We start from the raw sequence: 21,017 nt of genomic DNA, 5'->3' as shown, positions 1-21,017 counted from the left end.
TTGTTGTGTCTATTTCAGTGCCATATTGATCTAATTTGAGCCAACTTACTGACGAAAGACTGTGACATGAGCGGTGCTGATAGTGATTAATTTTTCACAAGGATCTATTAAATAAGTAAAAACCAGAAAATATGAATTTTAATTTATTATTTCTTAAAAATAAATACTTCATTAGACATTGTCGATAACACAGAAAGTTTTTGAAACAGTAGATTTAAATAGGCAAAATTCTCCAAATATTTTGCAGGTTCACACATAATTTCACTAACATGTTCCACTAAATGAGGTAAGCTGATCTCCAAAATGTTATTCTGTGATTGTTTATGCTTATACAATTTCATAACCACACAAACTGATCCCCTTAAAGACCTGTCAATCTTTCACTTATTTCATACAATTGTGGTAAATTTTCTTGAGAAATTTCACTCCATTGGCTTTCTTTGCAATTAGCATAATAGCCACCAGAAACATTATCAAGGTTTTCTGAAATTGCACAATGAACAATGGTTTGACATCCTTCTTCCGGTGACTTTACCATTAACCAGAAGAGTGGCTGAAGGCAGAATCGAAGCACATTGGATATTCTATGTCTCCCAAGTTCTGTGTTGACCATTCCTGGGGAAAGGGTATGAACAGCTACCCCAGTACCTTTAAGCCTTGAATGCAGTTCCCTTGCAAAATATATATTGGCTAATTTACTGTCAGCATAGGGGTTTTTATGCTTGGTGTTCAAGTCTTTCAAATTAAGCTTTCCAAATTTGTGAAGACTAGATGATACAAAGACAATTCGACTCGGACTTGATTTTTTCAATAGGTCCAACAGAAGGTTTGTCAACAGAAAATTTCCGAAGTGATTGACAGCCATGTTTATCTCTAAACCATCTTCAGTTATAGCGAAAGGATGTGCCATAACAGCCGCGTTATTTATCAACACGTCCAGTCTGCTCTCCTGAGCGTTGATATTCTCACAAAACTGTTTAACAGACGACATAGATGAAAGATCGAGTTTGGCAATATGCAGTTCTCCCATCGTTGTCACTTGGCGTATGTCATCCATAGCCTGTTTCGCTTTCACCAAATCTCGACAAGCCATAATTACTCTCGCGTCACGTTTAGCTAGCTCCAATGCTGTCGCTTTCCCGAGTCCACAGTTTGCCCCCGTTATTAGGACCGTTTTACCTGACATCAAACGTAAGCTGGTACATTTAATGGCCGTTCGAGTACATCTTTTGAGAATACAAAGGGCTACAGCAGAAATTCCACCTCCTACAACACTCCACCAAAACCACGATGGCGAAGACATGTTTACTTCACCTTAATACGGGTTCCGAAAGTGCAATGTAAAACTTGTTTTGATTGGACAGGACAAAGCGAAAGTTTGTTACTTACTTTCGGAATACCTCTAAACTTACCGTACTTTGTGGATTCTACAGTACGTACGCTGAAGCAGCCTAAAACCTGTTAGACATACAGCCTTGTTGATGATAAACCAAGAAACATGAAGATAGTTGCCCAGCTTATGAAAAACTCATCTCGAGGTAATCGCCGGCAAAACGAAAAAGACTGTGTCAGTTAGTTCTGTTATCAGTTACGTGTGTGAACTTTGTACTTGAACTGAAGTTAAAATTTTCACGACAGAGGTCTGTTGCTGCTATCGCTTCTTCGATTCAGGTATACGAACCTTGATGCCGATTTAAATGTTATCACTGATCGACTATAAATTAAAATACACGATCTCAACTCTGCCCTCAGATTATTTATGTTCAAGATACTTAAAAGTTTACATACATGTCTAGATTTTCATACGGTTTACATCACGTGACATCTGGGATATTGTACATGTATACTTTTTGTAGTGTCGTAATTTTACTAGAAAGGTATCGATATTTGTTTTATCAATATACAGGGATATTGGATTCAGGATAAATGTTTTCAAGATTGTATTTTAGACCATTTAAATGATATAAGGAGTCTTGAGAAAAGCTTACTGTTCTCCACTTAAATGTAGATGGACCTACATGTATACATATAAATGTATGTATATATGTCCATAACTGACGACCAAAGTCTGTTGAGATGTATTATGCTATTCTTAAAACCCCATTTTAATGAAATTGCATGCTTATGGTGTCATGCATCGAGATAAACTGCCACTTTTTTATATAGTGGACGCAATCCTTGCCCTTGATAAATGCAGAGAACTGGTCTGCTTTTTTATTAGTCATATATTCAGCGGTGTTGACCTAGTAGTGTTCTCTGCTTACACCCTTGCGAAGTGGTTATTTGTGTGGTAAGTCTGTGTCTGATGACAAGGGGGATAAATTAAGGACCACACTGCTTTCCTGGTTCAGCAGTACAGTGATAAGTTCAAAATGTTCTCTATTAACCTTTTACCTTTAAATTCTTCATCTAGGAATATTAAGATCAGCTTTGAAACCTCTCCTTGTGGGATCAGCCAGGAATATGTCTGCTGATACTACTTCCAAGTATAACTTTGAGACCCTCAAGATTACCCAGCCAAAGGAGTTTGTTACACAGGTGGAAATGAACAGACCGAAAAAGTTGAATGCCATGAACAAGGCATTCTGGAGGTATGAATTCATTTTAGAAGATAAAGGATTGATTTTTTTCAGCAAACACAATATCACGTTGCAACCAACCCCAAAGAAAGTTTGATTTAATTTAATTAAAAAAACATTGCTGTTTTAGGATAAAATTATATAAAGTTTGTTTCGCCAAACAAAACTCAAATGATTTAACTACACAGCATTAGGTGGGATAACAGGTGTTAAATGTTCCTTTACTTTTCTCTGTGTGTCTTTTTTCCTTCTAAAACTTTTTCAAATTATGTCAGTTAAACCAGTGAGCTGTTTTGAGTCGAAGTAGTTTTGATTATAATATGTATTTGAAATGAGGTAAAACTACAAAGCAAAATGCAAATAAAATATTTTGAGTAGGCTCTATTTTACTTCGGATGGAAATTCTGCTGAGTTTGAGTAGACAAACCTAATTTTTGTTTGTTATCTATTGTAACAATACCTGCATTTCTTTCATCATCAACATCTGCTCATTTTGATATGAATTAATTTAAATTCTAGTGAGATGAGAACATGTTTCCAACAGCTGAATGCTGACAGTGATTGTAGAGTTATTGTTCTGTCAGGAGCTGGAAAGGTATTCACAGCAGGTAAGTTACACCCAGGGAGGGACTGACACAAGGTATTCACAGCAGGTAAGTTACACCCAGGGAGGGACTGACACAAGGTATTCACAGCAGGTAAGTTACACCCAGGGAGGGACTGACACAAGGTATTCACAGCAGGTAAGTTACACCCAGGGAGGGACTGACACAAGGTATTCACAGCAGGTAAGTTACACCCAGGGAGGGACAGACACAAGGTATTCACAGCAGGTAAGTTACACCCAGGGAGGGACAGACACAAGGTATTCACAGCAGGTAAGTTACACCCAGGGAGGGACTGACACAAGGTATTCACAGCAGGTAAGTTACACCCAGGGAGGTATTCACAGACACCCAGACACAAGGTATTCACAGCAGGTAAGTTACACCCAGGGAGGGACAGACACAAGGTATTCACAGCAGGTAAGTTACACCCAGGGAGGGACAGACACAAGGTATTCACAGCAGGTAAGTTACACCCAGGGAGGGACAGACACAAGGTATTCACAGCAGGTAAGTTACACCCAGGGAGGGACTGACACAAGGTATTCACAGCAGGTAAGTTACACCCAGGGAGGGACTGACACAAGGTATTCACAGCAGGTAAGTTACACCCAGGGAGGGACTGACACAAGGTATTCACAGCAGGTAAGTTACACCCAGGGAGGGACAGACACAAGGTATTCACAGCAGGTAAGTTACACCCAGGGAGGGACTGACACAAGGTATTCACAGCAGGTAAGTTACACCCAGGGAGGGACAGACACAAGGTATTCACAGCAGGTAAGTTACACCCAGGGAGGGACAGACACAAGGTATTCACAGCAGGTAAGTTACACCCAGGGAGGGACAGACACAAGGTATTCACAGCAGGTAAGTTACACCCAGGGAGGGACAGACACAAGGTATTCACAGCAGGTAAGTTACACCCAGGGAGGGACAGACACAAGGTATTCACAGCAGGTAAGTTACACCCAGGGAGGGACTGACACAAGGTATTCACAGCAGGTAAGTTACACCCAGGGAGGGACTGACACAAGGTATTCACAGCAGGTAAGTTACACCCAGGGAGGGACAGACACAAGGTATTCACAGCAGGTAAGTTACACCCAGGGAGGGACTGACACAAGGTATTCACAGCAGGTAAGTTACACCCAGGGAGGGACTGACACAAGGTATTCACAGCAGGTAAGTTACACCCAGGGAGGGACTGACACAAGGTATTCACAGCAGGTAAGTTACACCCAGGGAGGGACAGACACAAGGTATTCACAGCAGGTAAGTTACACCCAGGGAGGGACAGACACAAGGTATTCACAGCAGGTAAGTTACACCCAGGGAGGGACTGACACAAGGTATTCACAGCAGGTAAGTTACACCCAGGGAGGGACAGACACAAGGTATTCACAGCAGGTAAGTTACACCCAGGGAGGGACAGACACAAGGTATTCACAGCAGGTAAGTTACACCCAGGGAGGGACAGACACAAGGTATTCACAGCAGGTAAGTTACACCCAGGGAGGGACTGACACAAGGTATTCACAGCAGGTAAGTTACACCCAGGGAGGGACTGACACAAGGTATTCACAGCAGGTAAGTTACACCCAGGGAGGGACTGACACAAGGTATTCACAGCAGGTAAGTTACACCCAGGGAGGGACTGACACAAGGTATTCACAGCAGGTAAGTTACACACCAGGGAACGCACTTACCCGTGGTATTCACAGCAGGTAAGTTACACCCAGGGAGGGACTGACACAAGGTATTCACAGCAGGTAAGTTACACCCAGGGAGGGACTGACACAAGGTATTCACAGCAGGTAAGTTACACCCAGGGAGGGACTGACACAAGGTATTCACAGCAGGTAAGTTACACCCAGGGAGTGACAGTCACAAGGTATTCACAGCAGGTAAATTACACCCAGGGAGGGACAGACACAATGTATTCACAGCAGGTAAGTTACACCCAGGGAGGGACTGACACAAGGTATTCACAGCAGGTAAGTTACACCCAGGGAGGGACAGACACAAGGTATTCACAGCAGGTAAGTTACACCCAGGGAGGGACAGACACAAGGTATTCACAGCAGGTAAGTTACACCCAGGGAGGGACAGACACAAGGTATTCACAGCAGGTAAGTTACACCCAGGGAGGGACTGACACAAGGTATTCACAGCAGGTAAGTTACAACCAGGGAGGGACTGACACAAGGTATTCACAGCAGGTAAGTTACACCCAGGGAGGGACTGACACAAGGTATTCACAGCAGGTAAGTTACACCCAGGGAGGGACTGACACAAGGTATTCACAGCAGGTAAGTTACACCCAGGGAGGGACTGACACTAGGTATTCACAGCAGGTAAGTTACACCCAGGGAGGGACAGACACAAGGTATTCACTGCAGGTAAGTTACACCCAGGGAGGGACAGACACAAGGTATTCACAGCAGGTAAGTTACACCCAGGGAGAGACTGACACAAGGTATTCACAGCAGGTAAGTTACACCCAGGGAGAGACAGACACAAGGTATTTATTGTAGATAAGTCACCTCCAGAGAGGGACTTAGACAAGGTATTCAATGTATGTAGATACATGTAAGTTACACCCAAAGAAGGACTAACACAAGGTATTCAATGTAGATAAGTTACACCCAGAGAGAAACTAACACAAGATATTCACTGTAGGTACACCTCACCTAGGGAGGGACTGAAACGTAGTATTCACAATCGGTAAGTCACACATAGGGAGGGATTGACAAAAGGTATTCACGACAGGTACATGTAAGTCACACCCTGGGAGGGGCTGATAAAAGGCATTCACAACAGATAAATCACACCTGGGATGGGTCTGACAGAATATATCCACGACAGGTAAGTCGCATTTAGGGAACCACTTAACCAAGGATCACAGCATGCATATCATATTAATGGTGTTACATAGATAACTAGAATTAAATAACTCAGGTAAACCACTTTCTAGTATCAAGAAACTGAACACATCCCTTTTTAATAAACTGGATATTTGAAAGCATACATTCTACCTTGAAATGACAATGTATTTGTAGGTTTATTTTCCCAAAAAGAGGGAGGTGATGCATTCATAGTCACTCATATGATTAGGACAAGAATCTTAATTTATACCTTATAGGCTTGGACCTCATGGACATAGATTCAGTAGCTATCATGCAGTCCGACATGGATCCCGCCAGAAAAGCTTTTGCTATCCGTGGTACTATTGCTGATTATCAGGAAACATTCACAGTCATAGAAAAGGTTTGTCTGATATGGGACATTTTTTTCATACTCCTTGAAAGTTTTCGAGCAAAGCAAAACTTTGCCCTTAGTTAAGCAAGAATCATGAAATTTGGTGTGTGTATCAATTTGAGTACAGCATTGTGCAGGGTTAGGGTTAGTGGTCCAGGGGATATAACTCTTTTTGAAATTTTTATGCAAAGGAAAAAAGTACAAGTTGATCTCTCTGGATGGAAGGAATAAATGGCAGTTGTGATATATGTGGAACTTTCTGCTCCAAAAATTCTCCGATCAAACTCACACCGGAAAACATACTGCATAAAGCATAACAATTGAACTTGGATCTTTCATTGTATTTTTATTATTTGTAATTCTTTCTTTTTGTCATGACATGTTTGATGTCATTCTGCCATGTGGATAACATATTTAATTTGTGTCCAAATCAGTCTGATTGTTGTAATAAATTTATACTCACCGATGATTATTTACCTTCATTGCTGTCTTCTTGCTTGTTTTGAAACTACTGTATTGGCACAAGCAATATATATGGAGAAACAGTCCAGTGCCCCAAGGTAAAACTTTCAGGAAGAGTTCTACTAAAGGTTTCAGTAAAATAATTATAAAAAAATTCTGGTCCCTTCCTACTTACTCTCATTGAACACCTCTTGGTCGGGTTACAGCAAACCAAGATGATTTTAATTGTTGCCCTAGTGGTGTGATAAAGATTTTTATATGTCCTTCCCTGTATGTTTCAGAGTACTAAGCCTGTGATGGCAGTGATAATTGATATGACATAGAGTTGGATGTTGCTGTGTGTTTCTGAGTACTAAGTCTATGATAGCAGTGATAAGTGATATGATATAGAGCTGGATGTATTCCTTGTTGTTTGTTTCAGTGTACTAAGCCTGTGATAGCAGCTATACACAATGCCTGTATTGGAGGAGGTATAGATATGACATCAGCCTGTGACATCAGATATGCCACACAGGATTCATTTTTCCAAATAAAGGTAAACTTCCTCTTTCAAAATTGTATTTTTTCCTATCACCTCAAACAATTCTAGTACAGGCTTTAATGCTTTATGTCAACTTTGCCTAATCACTGATGAAGTGTTATTGATTTGTGTATGTGATATTTCTAACACAGGAAGTTGACATTGGACTAGCTGCTGATGTTGGAACTCTTCAAAGGTTTCCTAAAATTGTCGGAAATGACAGTTTAGTACGAGAGCTCACATACACAGCACGGAGATTCTACAGTGATGAAGCCAAGGAGATGGGCTTTATCAGGTAAATATCTGGAGTGTTTTATGTGAGCTATGATCAAATATTGAAACTAAAATGGAAATAATTTCATATTTTAGATTCATTCCCTATATATTTACAACTCTAAAAAAGAATTCTTTAGATGTATCTGGAGTATGTGCTGATTGGTGAGTGAATAATTTCTGTCTTTTTGACAGCCGCATCTTTCCAGACAAAGAGTCAATGATTGCAGGATCAATGGAAATAGCAGAGCTCATTGCAAGTAAGAGTCCTGTTGCTGTCCAAGGCAGCAAGGTGTCCATGGTGTTTTCCCGTGATCACTCTGTCAGGGAAGGACTAGAACATGTGGTATGTAGCAAACAAGGCCTGTCACCACAGCAGTCAGGATTTGTTAAAGTGTCTTATTTACATAGTTTAACATATGCTTTGAATGTAGCAACAAAATGTAAGTTACCAAATTCAGAAATCTCTCTTCACAAAACTTTATTTTATCATGGTGACATAATGTCAATAACAATACATACTACCATGAAAACAAATTCCTGAGAATGAAATGTCTGAGCTGTATTTCTCCATGGGAAATTTAAAGTGAAACTAAATCAATTTCAGTGGAAGTTTTTAGTTTCTGTATGGACTACATCTCTCAAGACATTTACAGTTTTAATAGATATGACAAAAACACTGGTTCTAGGAACTTACAGATGGTGCTAAAGTACCCAGTTGTTGGATATGCATGTTTTTCATTGGTAATGGCAAGGATTAATACCTGACAAAAAATATGCCAGTGCCAAGTAGAATTTAATAGGATATGATAATTATCCAAACAATTAACAATAAAAGCCACTTATACATGACATAGGTCTAAGTGTTGATGACTAATTGATCATTTGTAGGCCGTGTGGAACCAGGGGATGTTACAGAGTGAAGATATTATGAAGGCTGTAATGGCAGGAATGGAGAAGAAAATGCCCAAATTCTCAAAGTTATGATGGATTACATGATTCTGAATGTTTAGCAACATGTGACAAGCCACGCAAATGTACAAAGTTTATTCACTAAGACAAGGTGTGGATGCAATTTAATATATTTGTACAGGTGTACTTAACAATCAGATATTAAAAGGAAGAATATGGCCGTAAATAAAGAGGTATCATTATATAATTTCTGCATCAGGGAAATCTGAATATATCATAAGGAATAACCTCAACAGATCTCTTTGAAATATGAACAAAAGTTTGTAGACAACAATGTCACATTGGAAAATGTTTCAGTTACATATGTATCTCAAGATCAAAATTCAGTTATTTGATTGTTGTTGATTATTGGGTCTGATATTACAAGTAAGTGGTACTATATAAAGAAATGTTTTCTGTTGATGTGAATACTGAGGGATCATTTCTATATTATGTCTTATTGTGTATTGTAATTTATTTGGTAACAATAAAACTATTTTTTTAAACAGTTTTATTTTTCTTTTCTTTGTTTTTACCCTGTTCGGCTGTCACTCTGTTAAAAAGGTAATGTATTTGGTCTAAAGAACATATCTGAAACAAAAAGGAAACAAAAAACATGTCAACAATACCGACATGTCAACAATTCCAACATGTCAACAATACCGACATGTCAACAATTCCAACATGTCAACAATAACGACATGTCAACAATACAGACATGTCAACAATTCCGACATGTCAACAATACAGACATGTCAACAATTCTGACATGTCAACAATTCCGACATGTCAACAATTCCATCATGTCAACAATACCGACATGTCAACGATTCCGACATGTCAACGATTCCAACATGTCAACAATTCCAACATGTCAACAATTCCAACATGTCAACAATACCGACATGTCAACAATACCGACATGTCAACAATACCTTCATTAGTCAAACTCAGTGTTGTTAGATTTAAGACCAGATGTAGTCTAGGGTAGTAATGTGTCATCTGCTTCATTGACAACTTCCAACATGTAGAAGTCAAGTAATGACAAGTTTTCAAGGAAGAACCAGATTAATAGCCAGAAGGCATCCTTATAAGTTCATATTCCACAAGAATTTTCATACAATACCATGATAGCATTCATAAAGCTTCCCCATAGTCATCGTCAAACTGTATCTTCCATCAGCTGTCAAAATGGTGATATTTGGACACACTCAGGAATACTGAATCATTTGTAATGTGTAAACACTACATGTTGGGGAAACGGAAAACTCGTTGTAGAGAAATGGCACTCATTATATCTATCATACATTATGGTGGAAAGTGGAATGGAACGATTACAGTGTACATGAACATTGGGATAAGGAGCTGATGAAGGAAAGTCTGGTGTGTCCTTCATTTTAAGTTCTGCAGGGTACATGAAAATAGACAGGTCAATTTATCTTAAATCTAGATGGAAGAATTTGATAAAAACTTTGTTGCCTGTTTAGATAAGCTTTTCAATTAGTTTGGCCTTTTATGAAAACAAAAACAAATTGGCTAAGAGATGGGCACAGTTGGTTTAAAATGGTGTGCCATTGTAATTTGAAAGATCATTCCACCAAAAAAAAAAAATGAAAATAATATCAACAGGTCTACATTTTTGTGTGTTAATTGCCTTTCATGTAAAAGAATAATTCATAACAAGAGAAAATGGGTGTCATTCAATTTTTCTGTCACCAGATTGCATTCTTGTTGAAAATAATTACAATCCAACAACCATTCAGTGGTAATGGAGGCCAACTATGTAGAAATAAATGATTTACCTGAGAACAACCATGACTCGCAAAGACCTGTAGTTGTCGATAGTTCCTGTGATAGATCGAGTGTTGTAAATCTGTTGGAGTTCCTCATGTAGTTGTCGATAGTTCCTGTGATAGATCAAGTGTTGTAAAGTCTGTTGTAGTTCCTTATGTAGTTGTCGATAGTTCCTGTGGTAGATCCAGTGTTGTAAAGTCTGTTGTAGTTCCTTATGTAGTTGTCGATAGTTCCTGTGGTAGATCGAGTGTTGTAAAGTCTGTTGTAGTTCCTTATGTAGTTGTCGATAGTTCCTGTGATAGATCAAGTGTTGGAAAGTCTGTTGTAGTTCCTTATGTAGTTGTCGATAGTTCCTGTGGTAGATCCAGTGTTGTAAAGTCTGTTGTAGTTCCTTATGTAGTTGTCGATAGTTCCTGTGATAGATCAAGTGTTGTAAAGTCTGTTGTAGTTCCTTATGTAGTTGTCGATAGTTCCTGTGATAGATCGAGTGTTGGAAAGTCTGTTGTAGTTCGTTATGTAGTTGCTGATAGTTCCTGTGATAGATTGAGTGATGGAAAGTCTGTTGTAGTTCCTTATGTAGTTGTCGATAGTTCCTGTGATACATCAAGTGTTGGAAAGTCTGTTGTAGTTCCTCATGTAGTTGTTGATAGTTCCTGTGATAGATCAAGTGTTGGAAAGTCTGTTGTAGTTCCTTATGTAGTTGTTGATAGTTCCTGTGGTAGATCCAGTGTTGGAAAGTCTGTTGTAGTTCCTTATGTAGTTGTTGATAGTTCCTGTGGTAGATCCAGTGTTGGAAAGTCTGTTGTAGTTCCTTATGTAGTTGTTGATAGTTCCTGTGATAGATCAAGTGTTGGAAAGTCTGTTGTAGTTCCTTATGTAGTTGTTAATAGTTCCTGTGGTAGATCCAATGTTTGATAAAGTCTGTTGTAGTTCCTTATGTAGTTGTTGATTTCCTGTGGTAGATCGAGTAACCTTTATTATCCTGTGAATGATGGAGGTTCCTGTAATACATACAAAAAGTAACATTCCTGTGATAATAAAATCTGTTGTAGTTCCTTATGTAGTTGTTGATAGTTCCTGTGATAGATCGAGTGTTGGAAAGTCTGTTTTAGTCCCTTATGTAGTTGTTGATAGTTTCTGTGGTAGATCGAGTGTTGGAAAGTCTGTTGTAGTTCCTTATGAAGTTGTTGATAGTTCCTGTGATACATCAAGTGTTGTAAAGTCTGTTGTAGTTCCTTGTGTAGTTGTCGATAGTTCCTGTGATAGATCGAGTGTTGTAAAGTCTGTTGTAGTTCCTCATGTAGTTGTTGATAGTTCCTGTGGTAGATCCAGTGTTGGAAAGTCTGTTGTAGTTCCTTATGTAGTTGTCGATAGTTCCTGTGATAGATCAAGTGTTGGAAAGTCTGTTGTAGTTCCTTATGTAGTTGTCGATAGTTCCTGTGATAGATCAAGTGTTGGAAAGTCTGTTGTAGTTCCTTATGTAGTTGTCGATAGTTCCTGTGATACATCAAGTGTTGGAAAGTCTGTTGTAGTTCCTTATGTAGTTGTCGATAGTTCCTGTGATAGATCGAGTGTTGTAAAGTCTGTTGTAGTTCGTTATGTAGTTGTTGATAGTTCCTGTGATAGATTGAGTGTTGGAAAGTCTGTTGTAGTTCCTTATGTAGTTGTCGATAGTTCCTGTGATACATCAAGTGTTGTAAAGTCTGTTGTAGTTCCTTATGTAGTTGTTGATAGTTCCTGTGGTAGATCGAGTGTTGGAAAGTCTGTTGTAGTTCCTTATGTAGTTGTCGATAGTTCCTGTGATAGATCAAGTGTTGGAAAGTCTGTTGTAGTTCCTTATGTAGTTGTTGATAGTTCCTGTGATAGATCAAGTGTTGGAAAGTCTGTTGTAGTTCCTTATGTAGTTGTTGATAGTTCCTGTGGTAGATCCAGTGTTGGAAAGTCTGTTGTAGTTCCTTATGTAGTTGTTGATAGTTCCTGTGATAGATCAAGTGTTGGAAAGTCTGTTGTAGTTCCTTATGTAGTTGTTGATAGTTCCTGTGATAGATCAAGTGTTGGAAAGTCTGTTGTAGTTCCTTATGTAGTTGTTGATAGTTCCTGTGATAGATCGAGTGTTGTAAAGTCTGTTGTAGTTCCTCATGTAGTTGTTAATAGTTCCTGTGGTAGATCCAGTGTTAGAAAGTCTGTTGTAGTTCCTCGTGTAGCTGTTTTATGTTTCCTGTGGTACCTACAAACAATGCTGTCTCAACCATTCAGTGATACCAGATTTTTATCACGATGAAAGTTATTTTTGCTGTTACCGGTTTATTTTATGTCAGAAACGGCTCATCAGCTAAACAACATATAGTTTTACTTTATTAGGCAGTGGCAAAATACAGGTGTATTGTAGCATGCACATTACTTATATAATTACATACATTTGGGAATAACTAACAATTTTATTTGTTGTAATAAACCAGTCTATTTAAGATTTTTTTCAAAATTGATGTATTTCATTGTCAAAATTGTTTCAAGACATTGATCTTGTATTCTCTATATTTCAGCCATTTCAAATCTGTTTCAATTTTAATCCGTAAACGGTTTTCGTTTTTTCAATCCGTCCTCCGCGTTTTATTTATATAAAAATAATGTGTTGGAACTCTTTTGTGTTTCGCAATTGCATGTGTTCAATATTAACGGTGTTATATTTCGCTATTGGTATGGGAGCTATTTCATAAGACAAGGCATTCCTGTTCGCAATATTTTCATCTGCATGCTCGATTTAACTGGTGTGTTACAACCGAACGACATGACATCGTGTAGAACCGAGGGGTGAATCCCCACATTGAGACCGTGGTCAAATGGGCACATGTGCAACTGTTCCACTGTGCAGGGTACATGGATCCATGATTTGAAGTGTAGGCAGTTGATTCACATAGTCTACGGTACGTGTAGCGGAAACAAACGTCAGTAATTCAGCATCATGCTGTGTAAGTAATCATTCTAAAATCAACTATTATCAGAAATGCCAATGTGACCTCATTTCATTCGAATTCGTCGACGGAGAGGCCAATAACCAGGCATAAGTACACTCAGAAGTAATAGCATTGTCTGTCAATACATCAGTATACATGTACTGTAATGTATCATATAATGAACATGTTGTCCGCTGTGTTAAATTGATGTAGACCTAAGCCGTAAAGGTGTTGTACAGGGAAAATGCATGTGCATACTACACTGTACACAGGTACGTATATGTATACATTGTAGAAGGCATATACATGTAACATTGCCACAGTAGAATCATTGCACATTGTAATGCAGATGTATAATAGTTCTTGTCATATTTGCAGTGAAATAAAAGCTGAACAACAAACACTTGAGAAGTCTTTAGCAAATTGAACACCAGTATGGGAAAGAAGAAGAAGGGGACCAAGGAACCATGCAAAATTGACTTTAGTGGAATACCTGCTCTGCCAACATGGGAGCTGAGCTTATACCTAGTTGTACATGTTGGTGTGGTGATCTACATTTGTGCTTGTGTGTACTGGGCATCAGTAGGTTAGTATCTGTGACCAGTCTAATCAGGCTGGGAGTGTCTTACAGGTACCAGTCACATAGATTTGTCAATGCACTCATGATGCATATACTAATAACAAAGTTTGTATTGGCCTAGCAAGCGAAACCACCCAATTTCATGAAACTTCTAATGGACACTAAAGCATTCAATATATCATGCTGGGAGTAGTCTGAATCAACAGATAAATATTTTTTTCTATAATTTGGTATATGATTTACTCTACATCATGCCCTATAACTGCCAAACTTCATCAAACATTGTCAAATTGTCAGATTTCAGTTAGTCAGACACTATGCGACAGCAAAATAAGTCACTAAATCAGCAAGAATTAGCTTAAAAGATCTTTGCATAACATGTATGTGATTCAACTTCAATGCATAACAAACATGTCTTAGTCAGTCTTGGTGAATATACAAATTTGTGGTAAAATTTCTCTAATTTTTTTTTTCTCAAATGAGAGGACGCATTGGATTTCCAATGACTAAACAATATCCTAGGTAGTGACCAGTGTAATAGACTGACCAGTACCCTTACAGTGACAAAAATGAAAGTTTGATCATATCTCTGGCAATGAGAAGTATATTAAACAGTTGGGTAACTTAAGGTGTGACCTGTGCAGTAGACTGACTGTCCTAGGCTGTGACCATTATAATAGACAGTTGAACAACCTAGGATGTGACCAATATAATAGACAGTTGAACAACCTAGGATATGACCAATATAATAGACAGTTGAGTGACTTAGGTTGTGACCAATATAATAGACAGTTGAGTGACTTAGGTTGTGACCAATACAATAGACAGTTGAGTGACTTAGGTTGTGACCAATATAATAGATAGTTGAGTGACTTAGGCTGTGACCAATATAATAGACTGTTTAGTGACTTAGGTTGTGACCAATAACATGGACTGTTGAGTGACTTAGGTTGTGACCAATATAATAGACTTAGGCTGTGACCAATATAATAGACAGTTGAGTGACTAGGATATGACCAATATAATAGACAGTTGAGTGACTTAGGTTGTGACCAGTATAATAGACAGTTGAGTGACTTAGGTTGTGACCAATATAATGGACTGACTGTCCAGTATTAACAATGCTGAGTAACCTAGGCTGTGATCAGTGTGATGGACTGATCAGTATCCTAAATAGTGCCCTGTATATTAGACTGACCACTATCCTGTTCTGTGTCTAATATAATAGACTGACCAATTTCCTAGGCAGTGGTCATGTTATAAACTGACCAGTACCCTTGCAGTGACCAGTGCGATAGTCTGACCATATCTTAGGCAGTTACTATTATAATTGATTGAACATTATCCTTGACAGTGACCAATATAATAGACCTACAAGTATCCTTGGCTCTACCTTCTGTATAATAGACTGACAAATATCTTAGTCAGTGACCTGTGTATTAGACTTGTCAGTACCCTTGCAGTGACCAGTATGATAGACTGATCAGTATGCCAAACAATGACCGGTATAGTACTTACCAATATCCCAGAAAATGACAAGTATAAGTTACTGACCAGTATCTTTGACTGTGAAGTGTATAAGACTGACCCCAGTGTCCTAGGCAGTGGCCAGCTAAGACACTGATAAGTGCCCTAGAAAGAGATCAGTATGATTTACTGATCAGTATCTAAACTGTCCCAATACTTTATTGATTTGGTACTTTAGTTATTAATATTAAACTGTGTTTTTTCAGAACATGACGGGCTACTGAACATGTTTGATTTTGAGGATGGATGGAAAATTATTGGAAGAGATAAGGTACACTTTATAGTCTTAATTTTGTTATACTAATTGCAACTGATAAGTACATTTTTATGCTTCCCGCAAATTTTGGGAGAAACATATATTCACTGCCATATCCATTCGTCAGTCTGTCCATCTGTCCTTTGGTGTCTGGAGCAAAACTTTGCCCATAGTTCAGCAAGGATCATGAAACTTGGTATATACATTGGTCATATTGAGACGATGTGCAGTGTACCAAATTCAGAGCCCTCAACCCCTAACTTACAGAGTTACTGCCCTTTGCTAGAATTTTGTGTTCAGAGCATAAGTTTACTTGCTTTGAAACTAGGATAATGAAACTTGGTGTATACACTGGTCATGCTAAGACAATGTGCAGTGCACCAATGCTAGGGCCCGCATGCCCTTAATTACAGACTTCTTGACCTTCATCAAAATTTTGTGTGCATGGCATTACTTTTCCTGCATTTAAGTATACATCAGTCATACTGAAAAAAAGCTGCAGTGTAGCAATGTCAAGGCCAATGACCCCTCAGTTACAGAGTTATTGCCCTTTGATAAAATTTTGTGTCATGAGCTTAGCTTTGCTTGCATTAAAACTAGGATCACGAAAGTTGGTGTATACATTGATTATACTAAGAAAATGGGCAATATACCAAATTTATGATCTGCAACTCCTTAATATCAGAATTATTGCCCTTTGTTAAATTTTTGTGTCCAATGAAATTGTTTTTTGGGACCGTTCCTCAGTTTCTCTGATACACTTGTTTGCGAAACAGCTTTGTTTTTTTTAACCAACCTTGCTGCTTCAATTGTTGTGTTTTATTGATATCATATCCTTATCATTTTATGAATTACAGGATAAACATACAAACTTAATCAAAAGAATTTATACTTGTATTTTCATAAGTCAATTAAATAGAGGTATTAGTATTATTATTATTATTATTATAACATTCTTAATGTCAACACATAAAAGGTCATTAGGGCTATCAAATAGAGGTAGATTTCTGTAAATGGTTAACCATTCAAGTAAATTCATCTTTGTTAACTGAAGAAACTGTTTATGTTTTGTTGCAGTGTTTTATATAGGGTATACATTTTTGTATCTAAATCATTGATGATCAAATAACCTGTCATATTTTGCTTTCATCTCTTGTAGGACATTTCAAATTATGAGTGGCATTTTTTCTATAGCTATTTCTGGAGAGTTAGTCCTTGGTATGTAGGACATATGGCCTTAGCAAAAATCTGTGACTGGAACTTTCTACATGTAAGTGTGCTGAAGTTTATGTTGTACAATTCACTTCAGTTTATAAAGTTAGCTAGTTTGACTGTTAAAGCTTATCAAGAGTGCTTATGCTACACTTTATTCACAATTTAATGAATATCTGGAAAGATAATTGAACTTTAAGTATATGCAGGAATCAAAGATAATTTTTAATTATGAGTATAAAGGATACATGCCATATGGCCCAGGGGACCAATACACTGTATGACTTTTTAAGTCTTGGGGTGGGCTTATTGCAGGACAATGAGAGAGCATCTGTTTGTACTAACTAAACAGTGATAGAAATGGATTGACTTATTGTCGGTAGTTCTACCTCCATAGTACAAGAAGTTGGTGTTGACGGCGTTTTCCCTGGGAAGTCTGACATTTCTGATGGGATGGCCGGTTATCTCATTGTTCCTAGGACACTGTGCATTGCTGTATCTCACTTCACTCCTCCAGTCCACTACAGCTGTGTGGACTGTCTCCATCACGCTGCTCTCTACACTCAACTTTGAACCATTTGTTTCTTGGATGGTAAGTACAGATTACATGATAATTTTTTATTCACATGCTTCATAGTCATGTTTCTTCCATTCTACAGAATTACACCAAAATGGTGGGACGTTCCATGGTCACATGTTTGGCTATTATTCTCAAAGTTGATATGCATAATTCCCATGGTCCCTAGTTGTACCCGTTAAATTTTTAGTCAGATCAGTGAAATAAAGTGACTGAAGGGAGACCATCTTGATTTTGAAGGTTGAAATTTGTTGTTGCTAATTCTCAGAAAGTCCTACAAAATATTAAAAGGAAAAGTAGAGAAAATATCAGTCTTACATAGAATCAATAATGATGATGCATTAGTGGGTGCCAAGATCTTTCTGGGATCTCTTCTTGTTTCAAGGAAACTAATAGTCAAAATCCCCTTTTAGATGCTGTGCATCTGTAGGTGTCATCCTGGCCAGCATCCTCGACACTCCAGGGGTAACACTCACTATCACTCTCTGCATCCCTGGAACATTTCCTTACAAAACTGAGGGCACAATCAAAGTAGTTTGATTGGTCTAGAGCAGGTTTCAGGAGAAAAAACTGACCAATCATAGACTGATATGCTCCTTTTGAAGATTACAAAGGAGCAACACCCAAATTCAAAGCCAGTACAACACACGGTTATGAGGCCATAAAATTGATGTACGTCAAAGGATTAAACTGATCTTCTCAATTATCCAGAAGATGTCACAGATGGAACCTTCAGTTCTACCTTGAAATGTTCCAGTTGTACAGAGAGCAATAAGGAGCATAGCCCATGGAGTATCTAGGATGTCTGGCAAGCTGTTAAATGGACTGAATAATTTCTTCACACTAAACCAACAACACACATCTTTAATGGGATTAAATGGGTTTATTCAATTCATTCATATTTTATGATATTGTATGGTTAAATTTATTTATATCCAGTCAAAAAAATGTAAAACATCTTCCACAATGAAATGTTTTCAAGCTTTCAGAACTTTTTTCTGCATGTATTCTTCCTTTTAGGTTCAGTTGTTTAGAAAATAAACGTACAAGCATGTTATAAGATATGACATCCAGTATTTTTATAGGTCTAAGACGATGATACAAAGCTTTTAATAGTTCTATATTGTTTCACTCTCAAGTGCTTTTGTATCTATTTCCAGAAAGCATTAAATACTCATGATATAGATGGCTACAAGATCTACCTATTAATGTTCACCCTGGCCCTGCTGCAGCTTAGATACACCAGTTTCTGCCTTGAGAAGGTCAAAAGGTCAAATACACAGACAGATACCAATAACACAGATCTGATTGGAGAACATGAGAAATCACACATAACATTAAGATATGGACCAGTAGATATGGTGTTTTATGTATTCTACTTTCCACTGTTTTTCACAGGACCAATCATGTCTTATGGTGTGTTCTCCTCTCAGGTAAGAATGGAAGGCTATGTAGCCAATATCAATATGGATTGAATAGTGAGTTATTAATATAATTTCAAAAACAATGACTTTCAGAAAATTTTTGAACAGAAATACTCCAATGATTTTAGAATATCTTTGATCTCTGTTGGTATGATTTTATTTGTTTCAATACTTTCAGAAAGGTAGCATGGCTCAATACTTCATTCATCAACCCCAGTTTAAATTTGCTTTTATTTATTTCCTAGATATGCCAACAGAGGAAGTCATGGACTTGGACAAGGGTTACCTCCCTTTGTACAGACTTCTTTCGTCTATTATTTTGGGCCTTCATCAATGAATTATGCCTTCATTACTTCTACTTCAATGCTCTACAGCACAACTCAACTATAATGCAAGAGATCAATTTATGGACAATGGCTGGTATTGGATATTGTAGCGGTCAATTCTTCATGACAAAGTACACTGTTATGTTTGGACTTCCCTCCATTGTGGCCAAAACTGACGACCTTGAACCACCTAAGGGTCCAAAATGTATTTCCTATATATACCTGTATACTGATATGTGGAAGTAAGTTATTTTGATTATCATCATTGTTTACTTTGTTGTCCCTCAATACTGCTCCACCCCTTATTCCCTGGAGTTACAGAATACGACTGGACTTTCAAATCATCATCTTTAAATTCTGTTGTAACTGTTACCTAAGTCATGATTTCAAACTGAATCTGTTTTTACAAATTGAATAGAGATATTTTTCTGATCCGTAAAATTTTGCATAGAAGATTTATATATGGGTATATGATAGGAAAAAAAGTGTATTGAGCACCAGATGAAGATAACTGACTTTGATTTAGGAATATCTTTCACACTTCTTGACGTAAAATCCTCACTATTTGTGTCTGAGAAAGATCTGAGACCAGAAGTAGGATGTTGTGACTACTGGATAAGATTTAATCTTTGGCCTTCATTAAAAAAGAAAAAGAAACCGTTTTGGGCAAACCTTCAATACTGCTTCAAGATCTGTATATATTGTGTCTGAGGCTACAGCCTTGGAGGGCAGTGAGTAATGGTAATGGTGTGCCAAATATAGGTCATTAGTACACTAACTTTGATCATTTAACCTTTCAAAGATAAAAGTATCAGTTTCCAAATAAGTTGCCAAGCATTGTGTTTGTGTATACTTTGACAAGGCTTTGTGTCCCACATCAGAAGATTGTCATTTCAACTTATTTTTTTTTACCATTGACTTTCTGAAGGTGTAGGTTTTAATTTTGAACGTAATGCTCTACTTTTAAAATATTTAGATATAATGTTATATAGATATAAAATCAATAACTTTGATATTGCCAAGGCCTGACCTAGAGGGATGACTGTTATTGTATCCAATCTATCCTCACAGGGACACAAACAATCCTGACATAATTACTATCACCTAATGACCTAGCTTCTATAACACAATGGTACTTTATTTCATCAACTTATGCTACCTATCAATTACTTTGATTGAAATTAATTTTGAAATGGATGCAGTATGTTTAAAAATGTTTAACATTCTTGGCATAATGAAATTCTTGGGAATAGATTTATGATAATGTTTTGACTTCAAATTAAATGTTGTTCAAATTAATGAAAATTAATTCTGTAACTGTACCATTTCATTGACCAGTTATTGCAAGCACAAAGGGCATTTTGTTTTTTCAGTGGTTTTATGGTAGGTTTGACAATCAAATGTACAATATTTTTCAACAACTAGATTAAGTTACTAATTCTTTTCAATGTGTTTACAAGAATCCTCATTTTAAGCCCACCATCCTCACATGGTAGGCTATTCAAATCACCCTACATCTGTCGTCAATCATCTGTTCATAAAAAAAATCTTTATATAGCTTTTTCTCAAGAAGTATGAGGGATTTTTCTGAGATTTGATATGAAAGTTCCCCTAAGACGCTAGCAGTGCCCCTTTCAATTTTAGGACTTATTAGATAAACAAAATGGCTGACAGGCAGCCATCTTAAATTTTGATAATGAAAATTTGTTATCGCTA

At 37.6% G+C, this 21,017-nt stretch overlaps 3 protein-coding genes across 6 annotated transcripts in view; 2 read left to right on the top strand and 1 right to left on the bottom strand.

Annotated features, from left to right (window-relative positions):
• Positions 1 to 130: 130 nt before the first annotated feature.
• Positions 131 to 1,303, bottom strand: LOC132549117 (retinol dehydrogenase 14-like). Its single transcript, XM_060213038.1, has one exon. The coding sequence runs from the start codon at positions 1,301 to 1,303 to the stop codon at positions 362 to 364; it is 942 nt and encodes a 313-aa protein (XP_060069021.1). The 3' UTR covers positions 131 to 361.
• A 143-nt stretch (positions 1,304 to 1,446) lies between these two features.
• Positions 1,447 to 9,163, top strand: LOC132549104 (delta(3,5)-Delta(2,4)-dienoyl-CoA isomerase, mitochondrial-like). 2 transcript variants are annotated; one of them, XM_060213021.1, is made up of 8 exons: positions 1,447 to 1,538; positions 2,414 to 2,591; positions 3,099 to 3,187; positions 6,330 to 6,454; positions 7,329 to 7,442; positions 7,580 to 7,722; positions 7,896 to 8,046; positions 8,592 to 9,163. In XM_060213021.1, the coding sequence occupies exons 1-8, from the start codon at positions 1,499 to 1,501 to the stop codon at positions 8,685 to 8,687; spliced, it is 936 nt and encodes a 311-aa protein (XP_060069004.1). In that variant the 5' UTR covers positions 1,447 to 1,498; the 3' UTR covers positions 8,688 to 9,163. The 2 variants fall into 2 exon arrangements, with proteins under 2 accessions (XP_060069004.1, XP_060069005.1); XM_060213022.1 differs by lacking the exon at positions 1,447 to 1,538 and adding an exon at positions 1,546 to 1,671.
• Positions 9,164 to 13,121: 3,958 nt separating this feature from the next.
• LOC132549089 (protein-cysteine N-palmitoyltransferase HHAT-like) overlaps positions 13,122 to 21,017 on the top strand; it is a 46,527-nt gene continuing 38,631 nt past the window's right edge. The window contains exons 1-7 of one of the 3 annotated variants that reach the window (XM_060213003.1): positions 13,122 to 13,369; positions 13,778 to 13,985; positions 15,713 to 15,777; positions 16,922 to 17,032; positions 17,372 to 17,566; positions 18,712 to 18,984; positions 19,221 to 19,543. In XM_060213003.1, the coding sequence (XP_060068986.1) occupies positions 13,835 to 13,985; positions 15,713 to 15,777; positions 16,922 to 17,032; positions 17,372 to 17,566; positions 18,712 to 18,984; positions 19,221 to 19,543 (1,118 nt within the window). In that variant the 5' untranslated portion in view covers positions 13,122 to 13,369; positions 13,778 to 13,834. Of the gene's footprint in view, positions 13,415 to 13,777; positions 13,986 to 15,712; positions 15,778 to 16,921; positions 17,033 to 17,371; positions 17,567 to 18,711; positions 18,985 to 19,220; positions 19,544 to 21,017 lie in introns of those variants that run through there. The other 2 variants (XM_060213004.1, XM_060213006.1) reach the window with 2 other exon arrangements.

The sequence above is a fragment of the Ylistrum balloti genome, unplaced genomic scaffold (genome assembly GCF_031769215.1).
Source record: "Ylistrum balloti isolate Yb309-2 unplaced genomic scaffold, AGI_CSIRO_Ybal_v1 Utg370042, whole genome shotgun sequence".
Classification (NCBI taxonomy): Eukaryota; Metazoa; Mollusca; class Bivalvia; order Pectinida; family Pectinidae; genus Ylistrum; species Ylistrum balloti.
Note: the sequence above shows the minus strand (reverse complement) of the source record. Positions and strands in the feature narration are given on the sequence as shown.

Bases quoted from the DNA above. Each gene is read 5' to 3' on its own strand.
- LOC132549117 (XM_060213038.1), bottom strand. From the start codon at position 1,303: ATGTCTTCGCCATCGTGGTTTTGGTGGAGTGTTGTAGGAGGTGGAATT.
- LOC132549104 (XM_060213021.1), top strand. From the start codon at position 1,499: ATGAAGATAGTTGCCCAGCTTATGAAAAACTCATCTCGAG. The intron at 1,539-2,413 runs GTAATCGCCGGC...TTCTTCATCTAG, and splicing joins TATGAAAAACTCATCTCGAG to GAATATTAAGATCAGCTTTG. The intron at 3,188-6,329 runs GTAAGTTACACC...TATACCTTATAG, and splicing joins TGGAAAGGTATTCACAGCAG to GCTTGGACCTCATGGACATA.